The following is a 25,797-nucleotide window of genomic DNA, read 5'->3' on the forward strand; positions in this document are numbered from 1 at the left end:
TTTTGACATACTCGTATGTATGTGGTGCATTATGCAGTCTAATTTCCTGTGAATACATATGTTGTAAAGCGTCAAGAACCATTTGCTGTTTGATTTCTTTGTAGAAAACTATGAAGTGATTAACTGTAAGGGAAGACTTGAAGCAGAAAAGGGTAGTAGCCTTAAACATCATTTCAGGGAGCAGATGCAAGCATCCTGATATTTGTGAGAAAACTGGATTCCAGGTGCAAGTCACTGACTTGTAGAAGGTAGCACCAAAGATATCTTTAAAATTTGAATTTGATGGAGTTGAAAAGAAAGAGATAAGAAAGGAATTCAAAGATAGATACTGCACCACAAAAGAAAGATTCTTTCAGGAGTCATGTTTCCAGTCACTTAACTGGACTGAGGGTAAAATCATTCCCAGGTCAAAAGTGGTAGTTTTTGTCATAAACAAGACCCAGGTGGTTAAGGGTTTGGATTAGAACAAAGTAGGCAAAAAGGAAATTAATACTGTAAATCAATGGTTTAGAAACTAATCCATGTGTTAAAGCAAGGTTTTGTATGTACAAAACACAGTATGCATATGGTTTTTAATGCATCCTGAATCTATATTTAAAAAAAAAAGTCTAAATTTACAGTGTTAGTTCACAGGAAATGTTCAATTTAATGTTTCAATATGATTTCATAGTTATGGAAACAGCCATGGCTCAGTGCACTAGTGGGAAATTATATATATGCACTGCAGTCCTTTTCATATATACTGTATCATAGTTTATTTAATAATAATAATAATCTAATTTATCATCAGTGCAAGCATCTGATGTAATTATGACTGCCACTAAGAGATCAAAGGCTCAGATTTCCTTTGCTGAACTTAAAATGGCACTTAATTTAAACTGTGTGGTTTGCTAAATTATGGACTTTTCCATTCACACAGGAGTTTGAAGTGCACTTTTACTTTGGGATAAACCATGCAAAAGTCTGAGATTCACATTAAGAATTGAGATGAATGCTCCAGATACCTATTTCTACTTTGTGCTTAACACAACTATAAATCAAGTGTATTTTTCTAACTAGTGAACTTATTACTCTTTCTTTTTTAAAAAAAATACTATTACATCACCATATTTTTAAATTATTGATATTATTTAATTATTAATCACCATATTATTTAATTATTAATCCCAAAACACTATTGACTCCCCATAGTCACTAATAGACATCATCTTGGTCATTAACACTTCTTGAGACAGACACTGGTCTTTTCAGAGGCACACTGGCCATTAGTCATGTTCAGGTTTTAAGTTCTGTCAGTCTTAAATAGTGTTCTTCTATACTTGTCAGCATTTCCCAGTCATCTTGTTTAAATATTCTCCCACAACCATTTTAATTTTCATTCAATAGTCTGCTTCTATGATTATAAAGGTGCAATCCATTCTTGTACAAGTTTCTCCAATTTCAAAAGGTTTTCTATTTTCAAATGCATTTGAATTGCTTTTGGCTATACCAGCATATTACTTGTGTACTGGGGCTGAATCTCTGTCTGCTTCTCAGGTGTCATGTGGAATTAGCAGTCTTTCAAAGAAAACTATATGCATGTCCTAGACATTCAGTTTCCTGCCCAGCCTGAATTTGTAACCTCAAGAACATCCCTCCTACACTTTCCTTCATTACTGGTTATCCACATGGGTCACAATTAGCGGCTCCATTCCAGTACACTGAAGTAATGTTTCTAGAGATACTGAGAGACCCACTATCTCTCCAGATGCAGAGCAGGTTACTTTGTATCCAAGCCTTCCTTGACATCATAAATCTAAGTACCTATGTGCCTAATGACTGAATAGTCCTGCTTTTTAAGACGTTCTCTGTTGCTGAAGCATCCTTGATGCAAAAGCACACTGTGAATTCAGTTGATAGGCTTTTCTTATGTAAGAGATCAGAAATATGTCTATCAATGAAATGTCCTCAGAGAGCTTACAACTTTGGAGGGGAAACTCCTCTGCCATATTCTTGTAGGTCTCATCCATTTCTCTACTTCTCCAGTTTCCATTCTCCCTTTTTCTATTACTTCTCCATTTAACAGAATCTCCAATTCAGTTACTTTTACTTAAAATAAACTTACTACCTCAGGGTCAGCAGGTCTCTAAAGTGTTACACACACTGAAATTGTCCCGTGGGTGGGTAATCACAGATGTTATGCTTTTCAGAATAAAGTGTCTGTCTCCCTCTCCTCCCACTCTTAGATTTACCTATGTGGATCTTGACCATAAACTACATTATATTTTGGAAGTTCACATCATTTTAGCTTCTTTCAAGAAACTACTTACCTTATTCACCTCTCTTTAAACTAGTTAGCAATAGGTAAAAATATTCAAGAGTGTGAAGAAGTTCCACAAAGGCATAAACAAGAGCACCCAGCTCATCTGAGGCTCTTTGTACATTCACCGATGTTTGCCATACACATATATGCTACACATATACAGAGAGAATTCTGGGAAGGGGATTCTACTCTCTGGCTTACCTATTATAGCCCGTTAAGACCCAGTCATCACAGTCAGTGGAGTCTAGACTCACTAATGAAACGCAGATGTCCATTTCAAAATCAGCTGAACAGCTCTGCAGATTTCACTAAATATCCACCACATTTTCATTTACTATAACAGGTGCATAGACAACTAGCTTTCACAAAGACACCTCAAGTTAGGCAAGTTGAATCCTACTGTTCTTCCGAATCAAATCACAGACAATTATATGGCTGTCAACTTTCATATCTTTTGTGCAATCTGGTAAATTCTGGTGAATAATTGCTTATTTTCTTGGACTAGTAGAATATTGTTCTCTGACTCCACATGTGCATCAGCTGTGGTGCCTTTGTGTAGAAAACTAGCTGGTTTTCCTAATTTCCCCCTTATTTCTGTCTTTTATGAAAACAGAGAGAAAAGATCAGCAAAACAAAATAATTCTAGGATGCAGTTTGATCAGAGTTTTCTATCAGATACAAGCAGAAGTATCACAAGCTGAATATCCTCCTGTGAAATCATATTGAAACTCTAAATGTTTTTTGCTCTCTTTTTGACAGCATGAGACAGCCTTAGCTGAGCACGGAAGAAGCCAATGACTCCTCATTAGTCATAGAAAAAAAAGCCAAAATAAGTATGAAATAATGTCTGTTACTAAGCATAATTACTACTACTGACCATATTAGCAATCTATGTTTACCTATATTAGAGAGAAAAAATCAATTTTCAGTTATATACATTCATCTTACCATTTCAAAAATATGCAAATATCAAAGGAAATAATGTGTATTGCAACTAAATCATATAGTGTATGTATTTTTTCTCTTACTCTTTCTCAATTAAATCCATATATGAAAAAGCAATGAAGACTGTAGCACATAGGGAAGTTCCAATATCCACATTCCATACTAAATATGCAAAATTTACAGGCTGTACCTATAAATATATGAAGTACTTATTTTTTTTTCCTAAAAGTATTAGACAACCTGATAAAGTCTTGAAGTATATTTTCTTGCAAACTATATTGCAACACATGCAGAGGATGAAAAAATCCAAGATGAAAAATTAAAAAAAAAATCCCAGTATATCTAGGGAAATATATCAGATGTCACTTCGGGACATGGTTTAGTAGGCATGGCGGTGCTGGGTTGATGATTGGACTTGATGATCTTAAAGGTCTTTTCCAACTATAATGATCCTATGATTCTATATATATATATACACAAAAATATTTTCTTTTTACCTTGGTTATCTGCATCAGCTTAGTTGCTGACTTTGCCTGGCTGTTCAATGGACACCCAGCCACTCTCTCACTCTCCATCCTCAACAGCACAAGGTAAGAAAACAAGATGATAAAGCTCATGGGTTCATAAGGACAAAGAAATCACTTACCATTTACTGTCACAGGCAAAACAGACTCGAATTGGGGGAAATTAACTTCAGTTATTGTCAATCAGAAATAGATTTCTGGACAGTGGGAAACAAAGACAAAACCTAAAACCACTCCCTTCCCACTTCTTCCCAGGCTCAACTTCACTCCTCCATTCCCAACTCTTCTAACTTCCTTTTTTGTCCCTGAGCAGCGCAGGGGGGATGGGATCACTTTGTAACCGCTTCTCTCTGCTGGTCCTTCCTCCTGACACTTTTCCTCTGCTCCAGCATGGGTCCCCTCCACAGGCTGCAGTCCTTTCTGCAGCATAAGACTACTCCTGCATGGGCTACTCTCCATGGGCTGCAGGTCCTGCCTGGAGCCTACTCCTCTGTCGGCACTACATGGGCTGCAATTTCTTCAGGGCAAATCTGCATGCTGCACTCCACGGGCTGCAGCGCAGATATCTGCTCTGGCATGGTCCTCTCCACGGACTACAGGGAAATACTGGCTCCACCATGGTTCTCTCCAGGGCTTGCAAGGGAATTTTTGCTCCACCACCTAGAGCACCTCCTCTTGTCCTTTCTTCACTGACTTTGGTTTCTGCTATATTGTTTCTCAGACTTTTTTTCCTCACTCCTCTCTCTGCTGGGCAGCATTTTTTACCCTTTCTTAAATATATTTCCACAGAGGTGCCACCATCTTGTGCAAGAGGCTGAGCTGTGTCTTGGGGTAGGTCCACTGGAGCTGATTAGAATGGGCTGTATCCAACACCCGGCAGCCCCTGGTCTCTTCTCACAGAGGCCACCCTGCAGCCCTCAAGCAAAACCTTGGCACCTACACTTAATGCAGCTGCGTAAACCTTAATACAAATAAATGTATTTTCAACTAAAGAAAATATTGAACTGTATTTACCTAGCTTAATTCCTGATTATTTTTTTAAACAAGGGAACTGGCTGATGTTAATGTAGAGCAAAGCAATTATGAAACATGAGCCTACTAGGATTATCCAGATATGCACACCTCTACACAGTCAGAGAGCCTTGTTGATCACTGTGAAACTTGCATAGGCATGATATATGTCTGAGTAGGATGAATGCAGTGTTAGGGCCTTTAAAATATGACACCTGCAGCATAGTTTAATCTAGGAATCACACTGCATGCAAATAAAATGGATATCAAAAAAAATGAAGCCATCATTCTGACAGACTTATCTGTCAAACGTATATTGTTTCTTTCTACGAATTTCTAAGCAATGCATTTTCAAACACCTCAGTATGAAATGTGGTTATCTTTTGAATATGATTTTATGCAGTTGTCTACAGGCCATTTAATCTCTTATTCTCTTAAAATGGAGGAAAGTGTAAATCATGGATGTTGCTAGAGAAAATATTACCCAAGGGTATTCTGTATTAGCATTGGCAACAGCTGATAATCATACAGATTTGCAATCTCATATCATGAGGTACACTCTGTTGAGCTGAATTACTTATTTTCTGACTTTTTCTTTCTATAAAGGAAGGTGGAAGATAATATTCCAGCTAGATTTACTCCTTGTGTGAGACTGTCATGCATTTTCAACAGAAAACTTACAGATCATACTTCCCTTATGTATTATGAGGTACTTTTAGTCATCTAGTACTTTTAGCTATATATAAAAAATCATTAAAGGTCTCTACACACATATGTAAGTTAAAAAGAAGTTTGGATAACATTTTAGAATGTGTTTTTGACAATTCAGATGCACAATATTAGAACCCAGAAAGCCCAAAAGGCAGATCTCATGCCAGACTTTCTCACGAGACCAAACACATTTAAAAGGATCATATCCCAAGATCTGATTAAACTGTTTGGCACAAAGCCTGGGAAAGTCTAAACCAATTCAACACTTTCCCCAAAGTGTGGCCAACATTGTAAGGGCTTTTTCACTGTAATGCCAGATATAGTCACCTCCTACAAGTTGGTTTGCTGATCATGGGAATCTTTGTGGCCCAGACTCACATATACAGATGCCTTCTTATCCACTGCCATTCCCCAGGATAATGGAAAAATATTCTTGAACTTAAGAGGAGGAAGTGGGCAGCGTATTTTATATGCCACAATTTTGTATAATAGAATTCTACCTGGATTTTGAAATTTTAAACACAAGTCATGTCTACTTTCAGTGTGGAACATTGCGCTTTGAGGTTTACTATTCAAATATACAGTTAAGCTACAGCAGAAGAGGCTCACAATGCAAATGAGGTAGTTATATCATCCGTGTTGAACTGAGGGGTAAATTATTTTCAGGCTACATTTGCTTAGCTTGCTGTGGCTTTCCAGATTTATCATTCACACTTCACTTTTAAAGTTCTTTAGACATTTTCTCAGTAGTCTTTTTTAATGCAGTTTCATGTAAGTACCAAATAATGAGCTTTTCAGAATGTATTTGAAACAACTGAATTTGTGTCCTGTATTTTCAATAAACTGACCCATTCAGAAGTTACTTAAACAAAAACGAGCTTCAAGTGGCATATTACTCTTTCCCCTATAATTAAAACAAAATTTGAAGACATACATTAATATTTATCTCACATCTTGAGCTGGTCCATCCTGGTTGACAAGAGCATTGGTATCCGTCAATGAGATCTATACACCTGAAATACAAAATAGTGTTATTCAGACGATGCTACATAATTCTAGATTCAGCACTAGTAGTATCGTTCCATACATTTCAACATAGTGGTCTGATGTAGCCTACTGAAATCTACGGCACATTTAATTAGTTTTAATAATGGGTTTTAAGTGTGTATATTACGGGTACTGAAGCGTTTTATAAGGATACTGATTGTCGTACTAAAAGATGTCTTCCCATTTCAACCTGTTGGCATGTAATAGCTAAAGATTCACTTTTAAGTATATTAAACTCTAATTAATCCACATGTACAGAAAACTAGTTTATGCCAATGAACAAAAATGAAAGACAAACTGAGATAATGTAACAGTATATTACATTAGCTTAAGCAGGCAACATCTGTCATCTTTAAGTGTGCTTGTACTCTTACTTTATTTAAGAACATAATTAAAACTATATTTATCAACCTTCCCATATCATTAAATCTTAAATATATTGGAGATTATATTAGTTAAAGAAAAATAGCTACCTTCCATGAAGACAAGGATCTGGCAAGCATTCATTAACATTTATCTCGCAGTTTGTTCCAATGAAACCTCTCCTACAGTGACACTTATAGGAACTTATGTCATCAATGCAACTTCCATTGTTGAGGCAAGGAGCAGACATACATTCATCTATATTTACTTCACATCTATCACCTGTGTCAAAACCAGAAGATACAAAAAAGCTTTAGATCCTAAACGCAAATCTACAGTTTATTTATTAATAATTCCAGATAAATTGCTTTTATTTATATACATTGTTTATACAGTTCATTCTATTAATCAATAAAGTATATCCCACTGGAGTTACCTACAGTTGCAAATGCCGAAAAGAAAGGTTATACTGCAATATATAATAATGATATCACCTGTAATTGTGGCAAGGCAAGAAGACTCTGTTGTCAACTTGCAAGCAAAACAGTTAAATGGAGAAACTGAAATTTCAAGAGGAATTTTTTTACACAGTTATTAGAAAGATGAATAGCACACAGGTTTCCTATAAGAGGAATACAGAATTAAAATTATATATTTCTTGGTGGTGAGCTAACTGTAATACTTGTTTTCTCAAAATGAAATTAAAACACAGAGGCTTTCGATAAATTATGCAAGATGTAAAATTCTTTGAAATATTTTTGAAGATGTTCATGATGAGAGATATCATGGCACACTTTTCTACTTGTAATTTTCCTACAAATTGGTGCCACACATCTTCCATCTCACATCTCAAAGTACTTTACAGAACATTAATTGATAGCCAATACATATGTAGGTCTCTTTGTAGGCCTGGTAGGCAGCTAAGCCCCACAGAGCCACTTGCTCATCCCTCTAGTGGGATGAGGGAGAGAAGCAAAAAGGTAAAGTGAGAAAACTTGTGGGTTGAGATAAAAACAGTTTAATAGGTAAAGCAAAAGCTGTGCACACAAGCAAAGTAAAACAAAGAATTCATTCACTACGTCCCATTGGCATGCAAGTGTTGGACCATCTCCAGCAAAGCAGGGCTCCATTATAGGTAGCAGTTACTTGGGAAGTAACATCATCACTGGGAACATCCTCCCCTTGCTTCTTCTTCCCACAGCTTTTATTGCTGAGCATGATGCCATAAGGTACAGGATGTCCCTTTAGTCAGTTGGGGTCAGCTGTCCCAGCTGTGTCCTCTCACAGCTTTTTGTGCACCCCAGCCTACTCGCTGGTGGGGTGGTGTGAGAAGCAGCAAAGGCCTTGACCCTTTGCAAGCATGCTCAGCAATAGCTAAAACACTGATGTGTTATCAACACTGTTTTCAGCACAAATCCAAAACGTAGCACCATACAAGCTACTATGAAGAAATTTTCCTCTATCCCAGCCAAAAAAGTACACTAGGGTATAAGAACATTCTCCTGATTTTTCAGGTGTGTGGGCCAGGTGAGGTGTGAAGAAGAAAAAAAAAGAATGCTCAAGACAAAAAGTTCTCCTCTGGAGCAGAAAAGTGTCCAGAAGCCAGAAGTTACATCAGTTCAGCATTTATTGCTTTTCTGTAATAAGGTATTTTCTTAAGTATCGCAGTCTCAACTGAAAACCAGCTATTTTATACACAAATGTGAAGAGTACATAAAGGAGAAGTTCCTATAGCCTTTTATCATTGCTATGCACCCAACTACTGGCAGCTTTTTAAAGGAACGAATTCATAGCAAGGAAGAAGCAGAGATACCCTAACATTTCTCTAGTCCACATGTGAATAAACAGCCAAAGACAAAAATCAGGCATTTGCAATAAATCTATTAACATGCTACAAACAGAGTTACGTCACGATCATGGGGAATGTTTTTACCTAGTGAAGATCAACACTGTAATAGTCACATTAATATGAATGCTAGGTATGTAAAAACATGGTATACACTTAAGGAAACAGCCTTTTTCACAATACACTCTCAGTCTCCTAACTAACTGAGTCAGAGGATAAAACATCATCCCAAATTCTATTTTGAAGTCTGTGGCCTCAACTCCAGCAGCTCTAGAGCACTGATGTCATGCTCCAGTGGAAAGTACACGACAGAAGACTGGATTTGGTAGGTACCCCCAGAAAAATGAGCTGAGAGTGGCTGCTGTGTGATTCTTTATTTGACCAGCTCTTGGTTCAGTGGTACTTGCACTATGCTAAGCTACATATTGGTACGCATTAGAAAGCAGTTCTGAAACCTGGTTATCCCCCATTCAGCAAACAGCTCTGATCATTCCTTGGACACTCTCGTTTTGTGTCACACTCTCTGGATCACTGGTGTCTTATTTGATACCACTACATGTTAGAACTTAAAACTTTCAGAAATAGGTATTTTGTGAACATATTGCCAAAATCTAAATTCAGGAACACAGAAGCCAAGTTCATCTGTTCTGTTATAGAATCCAACTATCAAAGACTCAGTTCTTGAAAGTCAGCATTAGGAAAGAAAATCCTTAATCTGCTTTTACCAAGGAATGCTTCAAAAGCATTGGCAGGAAGGTAGTACTACACAAGAAAATACTTTGAGTTCACTTTACTTGCAACTGTAAAAGTTATTTTTCTTGTATCTGAATGATGAGGACATCTCTGTAACACTGTATTTCTATTCTACACCATTACAAAAAACAAGGTCAATTAATAATTTTGTAGATCTTTTTATTTTCTTGGTCTATTTAGCAAAGACTATGATTTTTAAAATGTGACAGTCCCAAGATTATGAGGTTTTTGATAAATGAGTAATTCCAATCTGTGTTCTCATAACCAGCTGTATTTTCACTCAATCATGCTTTCATTCCTATCTTTCCAATGCCAGTGATTAAAAATGGTATTAGCTTTCCATGCAAACAAAAAAGTCTTTTCTCCTAAGGAATCTTACTAATGTAAACTTACCAAATTAGTGAGAGGACATATTAATGAAATGGATGGTATTAAAGTATACAGACTGCTGCTGGTTTTTGTATTATGCACTCCTATTAAAACAATATGACTTGCTTTTAAAAACTCACTTTCCTAGTTAACCATGCATGTTAATTAGGAGGTGCAAGTCTGTATTTTAAGCATTAAAGGTTCTGAGTTCAAATGTAGTAATTTTTTTTTATGAGATATAAGTGAAAACAATACTAATAAAAACAGTTTTAGTGTTTTATGAATTTTTAAGGCAGATATTTCTGATCCTGAAGAAAGTAAATGCTAGAACAGCTCTGTTCAATTTTTCTTAATTTTTAAAGATAGCTTGCTTTCTAAATAATCCAATGTCATTCATCCTACTGCTACCTTTCACTGCTGCTGTTTATCCTCCGCACAAGTGTAATACATCCACTAAAGGAAACAAACCCAAAATCAAATTACATTACCTATTCAAAATAGTTCATTTCTAGTAAAATATTTAAGTATTAGTTCAGCAATACACCAGTGATCTATTCCAAAATCACCTAATGAAATTTGACTTGACTATAATCAACCCATTAGAAGCTTCGCTGAGATATCACAATGGCTACAGTCTTTCATTTGAAGAGGTTGACACATACTGATATATTGATTCTGAAAGACAGATTAAGGGTTAAAGTATTCACTGATAATTATTCCATATTCACATGTGCTTCCACTATTACCTAATCTACTGATAAAGGAAAAATTATAGTTCCTTTAGATTATTAACATCTTGTAATTAAATAGATTCTGTCCTACATTCCTGACCTACTCTTATTTATGCTACATTGATCTACTACCTCAAAGCCATGACATAAATTTTTGCCTGAACAGGTCAATGAATGTGATGGTAATGCAGTGAAAAATCCATTACTTGATTGTGGGAAAAGGAGACTCAGAGTATAGATTTAATGTGTCAATAGATTATTACAAAAATTACATTCAAAGGATAAGATGTATTGGGAAAAAACACTTTCTATCTTCCTTTCATTCCTATTTAAAAAATAAATTACAACTATAACCTTGGAGAGTTTTAAAAATGGGAATTGTTACAGTATTTCTTTTAAAAAATTCAGAATTACCAAACTGTGGAGAAATATTCAAAATGTACATTATATAAAAAGATTTTCCTTTTCTGTAACCTGAAGACCTAAACTAGACATGACTTAATATAGTTAATAGTCATAATAAAAGAAAGCATGTCAGTAAAATGTGATAGAATACCAATCAAATATCCAACAGCTATTAAAAGAAAACAAAATTAATAGGTTACTTCCATTGAAACACCCACACATTTGTTTGGTTGATTTAGGAAAAAAAAAAGAGTAATGAATTTACTAAAATTCTGATCAAAGTGCCGAATTAGAACTAGTCATACATATGTAACGGCCTGCATACCTCCTCTTGGACAATTGAAAAAGTAACGATTTTCAATATTCTGGACAGAGTACGCTTATGCAAGATTAAAAACTTGTAAAATTTGTTTTCTACAAGTACACAATTTTGTGGAAATTACAGTGGGTAGAATGTATCTGCCCATTCCTCAGCTCCTATGTGCCAGTGAAGAGAGCAGAATTCAGATAATATTGTGTTAGGGAAGTCAGAGTGTAACATGCCTCATCTTTTTTAACTATTGTAAGATTAAGCAGTTAGGTTAAGATAGATGTCTAAACTTCCTTTAAAATGGATCAAGAGTGAAGTGGCTTCAAAGAATGACCTATATCATGTCATGGACACCACTTACCTTGAATGTCCTAGTGGTGGCAATGACTGCACAAGGAAATAAAACTAGTAATCTGGACTACTTGCCTAGTTTTTAGAGGACTACAACTAGAGGAAATTAAACCTATGACTAGCATCAGCTGTAAACATCGTTATCCATGTAATGTAGCTTGCTCCACATTTTCTAAATCTAAAATTTCTTTTTTTTTTTTTTGTGGAGCTTTTGGATTACCAGCATGAATCCTGAAATAATGTTTCCTTAAATAAAGTTGCTCTTCTCATCCTCAGTTCTCCCACTCCTTAGAGATCATCAAGAACATTTACAGTAGTTTTCCTTTATTTCTGTCCAAATACTGTGCAATCCTGTACATCACCCTTCAAGGCAATAATTTCTTAAGGGAATGCTTGGTGTCACAGAGTCTTTTATCTCCAGCTATATCTGAAATACAGGAACCAAAATTTTTAGCAAGGCCTATTGTGATAGGACAAGGGGTGATGGTTTTAAACTAAAAGAGGGAATAGATATAAGGAAAAAAAAATTTTTTGTTCTACCACCACAATGAGGGTGGTAGAACACTGGAACAGGTTGCCCAGAGAGGTGGTGGATACCCCATTCAAAGCCAGGTTGGATGGGGCTCTGAGCAACCTGATCTACATGAAGATCATAGAATCATAGAATGGTTAGAGTTGGAAGGGACCTTCAGAGGTCATCTAGTCCAATTCCCCTGCAAGGAGTAGAGACTTCTTCAACTACATCAGGTTGCTCAGAGCCTCATCCAACCTGGCCTTGAATGTTTCCAGGGATGGGGCTTCCACCACCTCTCTGGGCAACCTGTTCCAGTGTTCTACAACCCTCATTGTAAAAAAATTTTTCCTAATATCCAATCTAAATCTACCTCCCTCTATTTTAAAACCATTATCCCTTGTCCTATCGCAACAGGCCCTACTGAACAGCCTCTCCCCATCTTTCTTGTAGGCCCCCTTGAGGTACTGGAAGGCTGCCATAAGGTCTCCTTGGAGCCTTCTCTTCTCCAGGCTGAACAGCCCCAACTCTCTCAGCCTGTCCTCATAGGAGAGGTGCTCCAGCCCTCTTATCATCTTTGTGGCCCTATTCTGGACCTTCTCCAAATGGTCCATGTCCTTCTTGTGTTGGGGGCTCCAGAACTGGACACAGTACTCCAGGTGGGGTCTCACCAGGGCAGAGTAGAGGGGGAGAATCACCTCCCTCGACCTGCTGGCCATGCTCCTCTTAATGCAGCCCAGGATGCGGTTGGCCTTCTGGGCCGCAAGGGCGCATTGCCTGCTCATGTTAAGCTTCTCATCCACCAGCACTCCCAAGTCCTTCTCCTCAGGGCTGCTCTCAATCCATTCTCTGCCCAGCCTGTATTTGTGCCTGGGATTGTCATGACCCAGGTGCAGGACCTTGCACTTGGCCTGGTTGAACTTCATGAGGTTGGCACGGGCCCACCTCTCCAGCCTGTCAAGGTCCCTCTGGATGGCATCCCTCCCTTCCAGCGTGTCAACGGCACCACACAACTCGGTGTCGTTGGTGAACTTGCTGAGGGTGCACTCTATCCCACTGTTCACGTCACCAACAAAGATGTTGAACACGGACCCCTGAGGGACGCCACTTGTGACCGGTCTCCACATGGACATTGAGCCGTTGACCACCACTCTCTGAGTACGGCCATCCAGCCAACTCCTTATCCACCGAGTGGTCCGTCCATCAAGCCCATGCCTCTCTAGTTTAGAGAGAAGGATGTCATGCAGGACAGTGTCAAAAGCTTTGCACAAGTCCAGGTAGATGATATCCGTTGCTCATCCCTTGTCCACCGATGCTGTCACCCCGTCATAGAAGGCCACCAAATTGGTCAGGCACAATCTGCCCTTGGTGAAGCCATGTTGGCTGTCACCAACCACCTCCTTGCTCTCCATGTGCCTTAGAATGGCTTCCAGGAGAATCTGCTCCATGACCTTTCCAGGCACAGAGGTGAGGCTGACCGGCTTGTAGTTGCCCGGGTCCTCCTTGTTCCCCTTTTTAAAAATGGGAGTTATGTTCCCCTTTTTAAAAATGGGGGTTATGTTCCCTCTCTCCCAGTCATGATGTCCCTGCTCCTTGCAGGGGGTTGGACTAGATGACCTTTAAAGGTCCCTTCCAACCCAAACTATTTTATAATTCTACCGGTTTATCAAGGGAAAATCATGTCTGAACAATCTGATTGCCTTTTATGATTAAATTACTAGGTTTACGGAAGAGGAGACAGCAATGGATGTCATAAAATCATAGAATCATAGGATATTAGAGTCTGGAAGGGTGGACAACTGGATGGTTAAAAAGCTGCCTGGCTTTCTGGGCTAAGAGTGTTGTGGTTAATGGATCATACTATACCAGGAGGCTTGTCAGAAGAGGAGTACCCTCAATGCCTCCTCACCAATCCACTTTTTTAATTTGCCTTCCTTTAGCTACCAATGTACATATAGAAGGCCTTCTTGTGGCTTTGTACATACTGCTCTCTTCTCTGCCCTAGCTGAGATTTCCTTTCCTAATTTCAACTCTGCATTCCTAGGCACTGGCTTCATATTCTTTCTAAGGAGCTCATTCCTGTTTCTTCCACCAAACATATGCTTCTTTTCTGCATCTGAGGTCAGTCAGGTGTTTCCTATTCATTCTTGCTGGCCATCTGCCATGCTTTCTTGACCACTCCCTTCCTTGAACAAGGATGAGCAGCAGTTCGAACAAAGATGCTACCAGACTAAGATTTAATTGGTTAAAGTATGTCTTAAGGCTCTAGTTAGTAAGTCACACTGAGAGGAAAAGAATGTTTATGTCCTGACCTTGGCTCTCAGGAGAGGGAATAGCAGTCTAGACTTAGCACTTCAAGCCAAATACTCAATGAGGTTACACCTTACTGTTTTCTGTTTTTTCTGGCCCAGGAAATCTTTGCTGAAAAGTGTTGAAGCTCAGCAAGTACAGCAAAAGTGCCCCCTCCTTTTCTTAAAAATCAGCCTAACTTATAGCATGGACATAGCACTTCTCCGTAAAATGCACAAAGTACATTGCACATGGACATTTGCCCCTTTGTGATGATGTGTTCACTGAACTTAAAATTCCCAAAACTTATGTGAAAGTTCTAATCATTAAACTAAAAGACAGACACTACTACCTTCACTTTTAGTACAAAAATGCAATTCTGCACTATTCATGTTAAATTTGTTCTTGGCATGCCAGTCAGTTTTGGCCTCTCTTGATACATAAGCTGCATCTCAAGGACCATCCCATGAGATTCCTCCCCTCTGATTCTAAATAAATAGTCACTTCAGTTAGTAGTGTAGTTGTTCTTCCTCTGGATATCAATAGCAAGGAATATAGATAGAGGTTTGAGGAGTGCAGACGCAATCACTGTCAGTCGGCTGGCAGTACAAAGCTGCAGAAGTCTCTGAAAAGGTCAAAAAGATAAAGAAAACTTCTCTCCCTTTTCATTGATTAGATCTTGCGGGACTTTTTTGTTCGGTCAACCTACTGTATAAAAAGCAGAGCAGAGTTTTCATTGTTGTACAGACAAGATGAACAACAGGTCCTGAGGTCTAGGATAAGGAAGGCTGGGGCTCAGAGTTGGCATTAAAGATAAAATACAAGATGAGTTATTTAAGAGAAGCTTTTGACTTGGTTTAATGTACAACTTAAGTGCACCCTTAGTCACTTCCAAATCTCAGTTTGTAATGATCTCACACAGAAGATAAGACTGTAAGGGTAGATTTGAGAGTAAAAGAATAGATATTTAGAATTAAGGAATAATTACTGCTCTGCAGAAACTATGACTGAATCTTCACAGCAAAAAATGATTTCACGTAACTTAGTTATTTTTAGGGATCTTTTGGATCAAATGTCCTATAATTGTCAGTCTGAATCAGAATTTTGAATTTATATACCTCAGTTTAATATGCATCCTATTGTAGCCACTGAAATCTTGAGTATTGGATGGAAGTGTCAAGGTGCTGGTGGGGATGGGGCTAGAGGGGAGCTGCAAAGCAGCTTCTGTGAGAAGGGAGCAGGGGCTGCCTCATGCCGGACACAGTTCCAGTTGGCTCAGATGGACTCACTGTAAGATACAGCTGAGCCCCTCAGCCAAGATGGTGGTGCCTCTGTGGAAAAGGATTTAAGAAAGCGTAAAACACTGCACAGGCAGAGTGAGGAGGAAGGAAGTGAGAAACAATTCTGTGAGCACCAAGGTCAGAGTAGGAGGGAGAGCAGGTGCTCCAAGTGCCAGAGCAGAAATTTCCCTGCAGCCCATGGAGGAGACCATGGTGGGGCAGGTATTCACTGATAGCCTGTGGAAAGCACTCCCGACGCAAGCAGATATCCACACTGTAGCTCATGAATGACCTCGTGCCAGAGCAGGTGATCATTTCCTGAAGGAACTGTGGTCTGTGGAGAGCCCGTGCTGAAGCAGGTATATCTTGAAGGACTACAGTCTGGGGAGAAGACCTGCACAGGAGCAGGAGAAAACTGAGGAGGAGGGAGTAGCAGAGAAGACCTATTATGGATTGACTACAACCTCCCATTCCACATCTCCCTTTGCTGCTCAGGACAGGGAGATAGAGAAGCTGGGAAAGAAGCTGAGCTAGCGAAGGGGCTGAGGGGCAAGGGGGGAGAGTGTTGCTTTATTTTGTCTTTGTTTCTTATAATCAAAAAATCTAATTTAATTGGCAATAAAATATATTAATTTTCCCCACGTCAAATCTGTTTTGCCTGTCGTATAAGTGGTAAGTGATCTCCTTGTCTTTATCTTGACCCACAAGTTTTTTTTATCTTTATTTTCCTCTACTGTCCTGTTGATGAGGGGGACTGAGAGATTGGCTGGGTGCACATCTGGCAGCTGGCCAAGATCAACCCAACACATTTTAGGAAAAAAAACCTTTAGTCTTTGCAAGAGATCTTAGAATTATTTAGTTAACGTCAAAGAAAATCAGAAAATAAAGACTTAAGAATTACACAGTCTGTCAATGAAGGCAGTAATGACTTGGTAAACCTAGAATGCTTTCAAATTAAGCAATTAGGAATTATCAAACAAAATTCTACAGTCAAAAAACTTGTATTCTTATTAAACCCCTTTTACAGCAGACTTGGTGACCCAGACACTTACAGTTTATACTTTAATATAAAAGAAATTTTTCATTAGCATGAAAAGTATTTCACTTGAGGCATGTCTGCATCATCTGGATTACACTTTGACGTAAGGTTGTTCAGATGGTAAGATTTGTAAAGAAGAAGTGATTAACACCTCCATCATGAAAATTACCTTCAGGGTACATGACCAAAACACATTATGCTTAATTTCTTATTCCTTTTAAGATGTTATATTGCACAGCTGATGAGAAAGTAATATTAGTGTTTTAATTAAGTTTTTAAATGTATCATTCAGTTAAATATATATATATATGTATTTTTTCTTGTTTTATTCTGTACATAATTGTGTACCAGTGGACATTCAGAATGTGATATCACATTGATTTATGAAAATGAAGTCATAGCTATAGTGTTGATTATATTTCCTATTTTGTTTTTAATTTTAAGTTGTTGATTGTTCCATTTAATTTATAATTCCACAAAACACTTGTAAGAGTACAAAACAGTACTTGTTTGCACTGTATCTTCAGATTCTCTAATAAGGGTTTAGTAAACTACCAACCAAAATTAAATCTGACACAGCCTTTGATTCTCCTTCAGTTTCCTGAGATTATGAGCAAATTTCCCATACTTATAATAACATTTATGAAATCAAAGGATTCTGGAATAACACAGTGAAAAATGGTCCTTGACTAAGACATATCTTAAAGGGTATCTTAGTGCTAAAAGATGACTACGTAAGCATGATGGTTTTTTACTCAAAATATCTATCCTCTATGTACATTAAGTTTCATATTTGGTACATTACAATGCATAATGTTTAGAGTCGCTTGTTTCTTTACAATATTTGCATTACAAATTCAACATTCATGTTATAACCATTATGATTCATCACTCCAGCCAACTAATGGCTGACCGTTTAGACAAAATAGGTTTTAGATTCAGTGACTCAGGAGGCATCTTTCAGTTTTATGTTGTTACATCTAACACTCAGGCACCAGCAGTGTACAAACAATAAGCAGTAACAACAGTAGCAGTTGATAGACCTGGAATAATCAGATCTTGTGTCATCAAAAGTACATAGTGGAACTGAGTGGGATTGTTTTACCAAGCAACACTGGCCAGCCAGAGCAATTGCAAAACCAAGAGATATTAAGCTGGGGATGGAAAGTTCATGTCACTGGGTCATCTGCAGCATTGATGTGGCCTTGCAAACACAGTGTGACTGAGGACAACTAAACATATGCAGAAGGCTAAGGCAGAAGAGGGGATGCAGTCATCTCTAGAAGGTATTTTGCAAAAAAAAAAAAAAAAAAAAAACAAACCCATTGAGGAAAGGAACTATGTAGTTTTGAAATGGATTAGTTGATTATATGGTATTATCCTTTTGTCCTTTTTTTTACTTTTCTTCTCTTTCTAATATAGCAATGTTTTATTAAGTAATTTTATTCCTTACTTTGGGCCAGAGAAAAAATAGCTTCTTGAATGCTCAGATCACTTAGTTTTATTTTCTGAAATATCTGTGGTGAGGACTTTAACCAGGGTTTATTAATGATATCTAGGGTTTAAGAAGACCATTGTTGCTGCCAATTACATCTTGACATAAAGGATATATCTGTGCATTTGTCATCTGAACTGTGATCACTTTCTGTAAGAGTCTACCTGAGCTGTAAAACAGTAGATTTTATCTAAGCAGTGTTGAGAAAAAGTTGTATTTTAACAGTTAATAGATTATTTGTAATGTATTTTTGTTAAACATCTATTTAAAATTAAATAAAATTATGAACAAAGTAAAATAAATCCAAAATAAGATAAATTTGTCAAAAATTTAAAATTTTAAGAGATAGATTAGCTGCAAAATTTTAGAGCTTACAGAGCAGAGATCAGTGTCTAAAGACTGCCTTCTCCAACACACTAAATTACAATGACCAGAAAAAAACAACCAAAATTTCTGATGAAAGTTAGTACTTTTAAAATAAGTTTTTATAAATAAATTGAAATACAGTAACATAATTTGACCTAACCCATTTAATCTACTGCATTTGTTTCCAGTTCCATTCAAATTTATAAATCTGTAACACAATTATAGACAATTGTTACAGTGCATAAAACAGTTTTGAAATTCAAACCATCATGTAAATCAACACATGCTGTTATGTATCTTTAAAGGCCCCATGTCCTTGACAAAAAAAAAAAACCTGCTGTTTCTAAATTTATGTAATTACTGAAGATGGAAGTGGAAATACACCTATCTTTCAAAGAGTTAAATAAATTACTTTTGTTATACTGTTATAAATTCAGTACCTTAAATAAGATATTTTGAAGTTTCAAAGTATTTTCTTTCACTATTTATAATTCCAAAGCTTGGTCATGTAGGTAACATAAAACAAAAGAAAAAAGTTAAATAAAATCTGAAAAATCAGCTATTAGCAATAGCTGAATTGTTATTGCTAGAAAAAGTTTCTAAAACCTCAAACTGTCAGAGAACTACTTCACAATTCTGTGTGTTTGCCAGAGAGACATACACTTTACACACTCTCTTTTTGCTTCATAATCCAGAACAGCAATGTCTTGCTCTGAAAAGATCTTGCTTTGAAATCAAATTACTTTCACTCACTTATGGGCCTGTTAACACTGCAACTTCATTTTAAAGCCTTAGTTCAACTGCTGTCCCAAATGCTTCGTATTGGATGAATTATTCCTTTAGACTTAATCTAATCGGTACACTGCATAGGGGATATCCAGACAGTGTCACTTAATGGTGGAGGGGGAAATCAATGATTACAATTAAGTGATGGGCAGTCTATCACTAATTTTTGAGCAATGTTTCAGTGTTTGATACACACCTGGATATCACATCACCATTGTTACTAACACTAAGTAGTAAACGACTTTTCTTGTAAATACATTTTAAAAATTTGTACCATTAAGTAACTACTTGTAAAAGTAAACAACTACTACAGCTGATTAAAAAAAAACCTCACAAAAAAACCCCAACAAAAGACAAAATCCTATCCTTGTTGGTTAAAAGTGTTAGGGTAAAAAACTCAAGTCAAACTGCTTAGTAAATAATGAAGAATCATAAAAGGAAAGCACACCTGCAGATTGCTTGTTTCTTTTCAAATTAAAAGCCTAATAAGCCCTTCAGATACAGTTGTCTTATCTTTCATGAGTGCAACTGGGAATTCTTACAGAAACATATACATAAAGGTGAAGACAACTGTTTTAACATTTATTAGTCAAAATTATAAATCTATAGTACCACTACCTAATGAACCAAAGTTTCTGTGATACCCAAGATGTACTATTCAGAACACAGCCCTTCTAAGGAAAATACTGGGGGAATTGGGAAGTGTTAAAAGTTTTAGGCAAAAGAATGATATTTTTTTTTCCAATTTTTGCTGAAATTGCAAGGATAATTGAGAAGAACACCGCACAAGTGATACATGGACTAAAGTTTGTGGTGAATTGAAGAAGGGTATACAGCTATACAGATATTCCCAGTACTGTACTTGTTGTTTGCTCCGTGGAGAATTACATTCTTCTCAGTTCAGTGGTTGTGAATTATGTCCTTTCTAATCTTATTAATTATGCTGTATTCATCACAGGCTGGAATGGGTAGGAAAAAACGTTTTCTACAGAAGAAATGCAGAAAAGATACAGCCTGAGGCAGAGAGCTAAAAACATTTCTGCAAATGGAGTCACATGACGCCATGTGTTTTCAGGTTGCTTAAGCTGTATGTATCAAAATATTAAGTATGAACTACTTGTTTTGCAGCATGCAAAGAATTCAAATAAAAGTCAACATCATTTTAGAGAAATTTTACTACATCTCTACCTATTAAGTGTTTTGTCATTAGTTCTGTAAAAATGTAAAGATTAACACTAAAGGCAACAGTGTCAGCAAAGTCAAACTGTTACGATGATTCTGTGCAAATTCAAATGACAAGGTAGTATTTTATAATATCTGTAAAATTTGCTCTTTATCTATAGTAATACTTTTTTTCTTGGCTGCATTGATTTTCTTTGCACTATACAATCTCTCTTAATGTGTTTCAGCTGAATGTATGAGTGACCAAAGAAAACATAAATCAAACTTCAATATAAATAACATCTTGAGCTACTTCGCAAGAATTTGATTAAAGGTCTCTTTGTATTAATATTGATTCATCCTCCAATAAGGAGATGATCCTATGTACTCTTCCTTGATTTAGTTGAGGCTATTGATATAAAACTAAAAACATGTAAAACCTGTGAAACATCCTTCTCCTCTGTGGTAGAGAGTGCACCATACCTGTGAATCCAGGGGGACAGAAACACCGATAGCCTCCAAGCCTGTTGATGCAGCTTCCTCCATGCAAGCAAGGCAAAGTTTCACACTCATTTACATCCATCTCACACAGAGACCCATAGTATCCAGGCGCACAACTACAGATGAATCTTCAGAAAAGGGCAAATCGGGTAAGTCAACAGAAGCAAACAATTTGACCTATTCCAATATTCTGAAGCTATATGTATGACCTGATGTCAAGCTGGTGTCCCTAATTATCAATCACATGAAAATAATTAAAGAAACTTTTCTTACTTTCATGTTTCTGCAGCAAGTAGAGTGATTCAGTCTTTTTTAAGTTAGTAGAAAAATTGTGCACAATAGTTTTATCTGAAGGTATAAGGAATGACTTAAGGGCTAATGCTCTTTTGACACAAAGCTCTTGTAGAGTGTTGCAGAACAAACACAAGATACAAGTTTTTCTCTTGCTTACACTTAACTTTTAGTAAATATTTGCATTAAAAAAAGTCATTGTTGGGAGCTGAAAAGAGATGTGGAAATCTAACTGAATATCATTTTTCCTCTATTTCACTCTTATTCTAAATTTTAAAAACAAAAAAAAAATGTGAAGAGGAAAAGAAGTTGTGCTGAAGACAGTTTCTCTTCTATTTTCCTCTCAGGCCATACAAGAAACAAACAGCTGTGTCAGTATCATTTGCCTACCTCATCGTACACAAAATCCTTGTCATATGTTGAAGGTCCTATTCAAACCTCACAGCAGCAAGCAGATTTTATATATAAGTAAATCAAGAAATTCCTTTTCATGTAGTAGTAACTAACCTGTTTACGAGATCCAGGCAAGTTCCATTGTTTTTGCAGGGTCTTGATAAGCATTCATTAATCTCCACTTCACATAGCGTCCCAGTAAAGCCATGTTGGCATGAGCACCTAGCGAAAAGGACGTCACTATATTACTTTTTAGTTTAATATAAAAAGATTCCAGAAAAATGGAGCAGATTTTGAGGGGTACAAATTAGGTAGTTCTAAAATTATATTTTTTTTTTCTGATCATTACAATATACTGTACTTTAATAAGCTTCACAAGTACAGTCACTGCAGCCCGGGAAATAAGAATTTTGACACTGTAAGTTGAAGCCCACAGGCTCTGTGCTGACCTCACTGTGCAAGGGCTCTGAACTTGCCTTGGCCTGAGCTGGTTTTCACTTGTTTTGACACCTGCCCTGGAGACAACTCACTGCTGCCTCTCATGCTTAACAAGAGAGAGAACAGCTAGATAATGGCAAGATTTCTTATATAACAATCATAACTACATTGTTCATGAAAATGTTTTCTATTAATTTCAACTCATCCCATTAGTATTACTGTAAATGGACTAATAACAACTGTTGGCTATATTTTTACTAGATTTTTAAGATTTTAATTAGCCCTACAATAGATTCTTGGGTCCACATGTATGGTGTACATGTACGTCTTTTTTACCAGAAAAAGATTAAGAGTTTAATGTAACAGTGTCAAACATATCACAAAAAAAAAGACAGATTACATCACTGAAGGACAGCAAATACAATACAGGCAAAGTACCAAAAGAATAGCTAGATTATAAACATCCATGTACTATACTGAGTATCCGTCTTTCAAACAGTTTTCCTCACCTGTAATGGTTAACCCCATCCACACAGAGACCTTCATTCTGGCATGGATCAGAGATGCACTCATCACTGTTAACCTCACAGTAAGTGCCTTCAAATCCTGAAACACAGATTATATTGAGTGAATGAGTGAATTCTACTACGTAATGTGAATATAAGGGTCACCAATACTCTGAGAGGTTTGGCTGTCTGAGCTCAGGACCGATTTAGACAATGCAACTGGCAGGCCTTAGAAACCTCAGCTGCCCTTGAAGTTGTTCAAGAAAGAGCTAAGAGAAGGATCAGTGGTGACTATCCCTTCTCTTGGGAGCATCTAAGCAGAGGCTCTTTGCACTTGGTGTCTGATTGACCTGTGTTGCAGCCACGCATATGCCTAGCCACATACCCTTTTATCTGGTTGCTGACTTTGGCCTTCAGACTAGCTCCCTGGCCAGACTGGCTTGACCCTGGACCTGCCCATTCTCTGTAGCCTTGACTGGTGACCTGGCATGTTATGCTGATCCTGGACACTATCATTAGCCCTGCTTGCCTCATTCAGATACTGTCAGACAGGATCCTTGACAGTGAGGTCCCTGCCCTGGCAGCCTTGTTAAGACTCCTGGCTTACCTTTGCTTCTGGATCAGCCAGCTCTCACTGCTCTCTGACTCTAAGATCAGGGGCAACAAGTGGATGCAATCCTAAAAGAACTTCCTCCAATTATTTTTGTTCCTTAGCTTCAAAGAGTTCATTTCTGGAGAGTATAAGAAGTCTTAACATACTTTAATGAACTTGAGAGAACAGATTTGGATGGAGCACTTGGCTCCATACTGGGGAAATGCAACCCATTTTAAAGGACTGAAAAGGCTTTCTTGAAGAGAGTGGGACAATATCAGAAACTAAAAGCTAATTCAATAAGTAATATATTACAGAAAATAATGGAAGTCAGAGAGACCACATTTATTCAAGGCAGTCAGCAGATGAGAAAAACCATGTGACTACTTTTAATATTTAAATGACGAAAAAATGTGATCAAGGTCTTATGTGCGGAGTACATTACTTACACAATACATTTCATTTACCTGTGTAAATATCCCAGACATTTGCTAAAGATAAATAAGAAATTTTTCAGTGATATAATAGAATCATAGAATCATAGAATGGTTAGAGTTGGAAGGGATCTTCAAAAGTCATCTAGTCCAATCCCCCTGCAAGGAGCAGGGACATCCCCGACTAGATCAGGCTGCTCAGAGCCTCTCCTAGTTTTGCAGCATGCTATACCTTACAACGGTCACATAAATAAATGTTATGCTAAATACATAGCTGTGTTAAAATTATATACAGTGGATAAACTATAGCTACTTAGTTCAATTTTGCACAAATTGAATATGTACGTTTCAACTGAAGTAGTAATTAAACCATTACAATGAACAAAAATTTTCACTGTAGCGACTATAATACACATGATCCCTGATAGCAGACTAAGCAGTGTTTATGATGTTCATTGAAGTGCTTTTGAACATCATTTAGATAAAAAAAAATTAAATTAAAACAACTACAAAAATAGCCATTGAAATTCAGTGTATATTATTATAAATATGATGAAGGCTTTACTGAATTCTCTATTAATTTAAATACTGAAACAAGGATAGTAATGACTTTTAGTGTTATATTAGGTACTTGTGGGTTTCAAAGTACTTCATGAAAGTGGTGAAATTATGAAAGATCACAGTAAGGATACTACAGCTTACTTTTATCTAGAGAAAATCATTACTGGAAAAATTAAGTGGCTTGGTCAGAGTTGTAGGGAAAGCTGTAGAGAGAAATCTCTGCTGGCACTCAATGTATGATCAGCCCACATAAAGCATTTGGTATTTTCTTCTTGTCAGGATTTTTTTCTGTTCAACAACTTTCCTGGCTAGACCTGACTAAAACAAGTCCTGAATATTTGCTGAAGGTTTCACAGCAGTGTCTGCCACAAAATTGGAAAATAAACCCTGGAATGTATCTCAAACTAACCCTTCAATTATAACCGCTTATACTTTCATTATGTTATTCTTTTTTTTTCCAGAAATATTTTGAGAATGAAATGATACCCTCACTTATTTCCTATTTGTATGATGCTTCACAAAAACTTTGTAGAAGAATTGCCATAGTAGGGGACATTAATTCTCTGTCCCAGTGTACTGCTTTGAAGTAGTTCCCTCAGCATAGGCAACCTTGTTATATTCTGAACGGTTTATTTGCAAATGTGCCAGAACCAGAGCAAATTATCCAAATACTTTATCTGTTGCATGTGTATTCTGTATCTTAATACTGCAACTTGAGCCTTCATCTATATTTCCCTGAAGCTTGATTACAAAAAAAAAAAGAAAGGTAAAAGGACTATAACTTGGGCTGTGGTATGCTAGTTCAATGTTCAGTACTAGACCTGGTTACATCAAATGTGGCAGTAGTCACTGACACACACACACAAAATGATCAGGAGTTGTTCTTTTAATACATGCCACCCAAGTGCCACTGAATAAGACCAGAAAAGATGGTAACATGTTTCTCTAACTCCAGTTTGATTAAGAAATTGGAGAGCATACTGAATATAAGAGACCAGGACCACAAGGCCATTTGTAGCCAACTTCCTAATCTCTGACTTCTAATCTGTTTGTAATGTTTGACATTTCTGAACCTAAATTTTGTTACAGAGTAGAAGGCTATCTCAACGGGGAGGGGAAATGAGACTTCACTGAAAGAAAGAAAAAGTACATGAAAGAAAAAGTAAACCTGTTTAATATTATAAATACCTCAAAGATATACAGACAGATTTTAGTTTTATAAGGTAATCAGAAAAGAGTGCGAAGCTAACACAAAGTAAAACTTTAAAAAATACTAATAGAACTTATATAGAATAGCTTCTTATCCTTTTGTGATACTATATAACATTTGAGCTAGTATCTTTAAAAAAAAACAACCAAACCACAGTCGTCAGATTAAAATATATAAAAAGGAAAATGAAGGGCATTAATCATTCTGCTTCTACCTGTCGTCCCCACTTGGTTATGGACGTTTCATAGTCTTTTTGAAGTAAATAGTACTGAAGAG

The 25,797-nt window shown here is 37.0% G+C and overlaps 1 protein-coding gene across 1 annotated transcript in view; it reads right to left on the reverse strand.

The window, feature by feature from the left end:
• Positions 1-25,797, reverse strand: part of EYS (EGF-like photoreceptor maintenance factor) — an 827,426-nt gene that overhangs the window by 457,815 nt on the left and 343,814 nt on the right. The window contains exons 23-27 of the mRNA XM_086745378.1: positions 22,728-22,824; positions 21,895-22,002; positions 21,079-21,224; positions 7,014-7,185; positions 6,428-6,506 (exon numbers count right to left, since the gene is read on the reverse strand). Of these exons, the coding sequence (XP_086601504.1) occupies positions 6,428-6,506; positions 7,014-7,185; positions 21,079-21,224; positions 21,895-22,002; positions 22,728-22,824 (602 nt within the window). The remainder of the gene's footprint in view (positions 1-6,427; positions 6,507-7,013; positions 7,186-21,078; positions 21,225-21,894; positions 22,003-22,727; positions 22,825-25,797) is intronic.

This window comes from Chlamydotis macqueenii, chromosome 3, assembly GCF_036417535.1.
Source record: "Chlamydotis macqueenii isolate bChlMac1 chromosome 3, bChlMac1.mat, whole genome shotgun sequence".
Classification (NCBI taxonomy): domain Eukaryota; kingdom Metazoa; phylum Chordata; class Aves; order Otidiformes; family Otididae; genus Chlamydotis; species Chlamydotis macqueenii.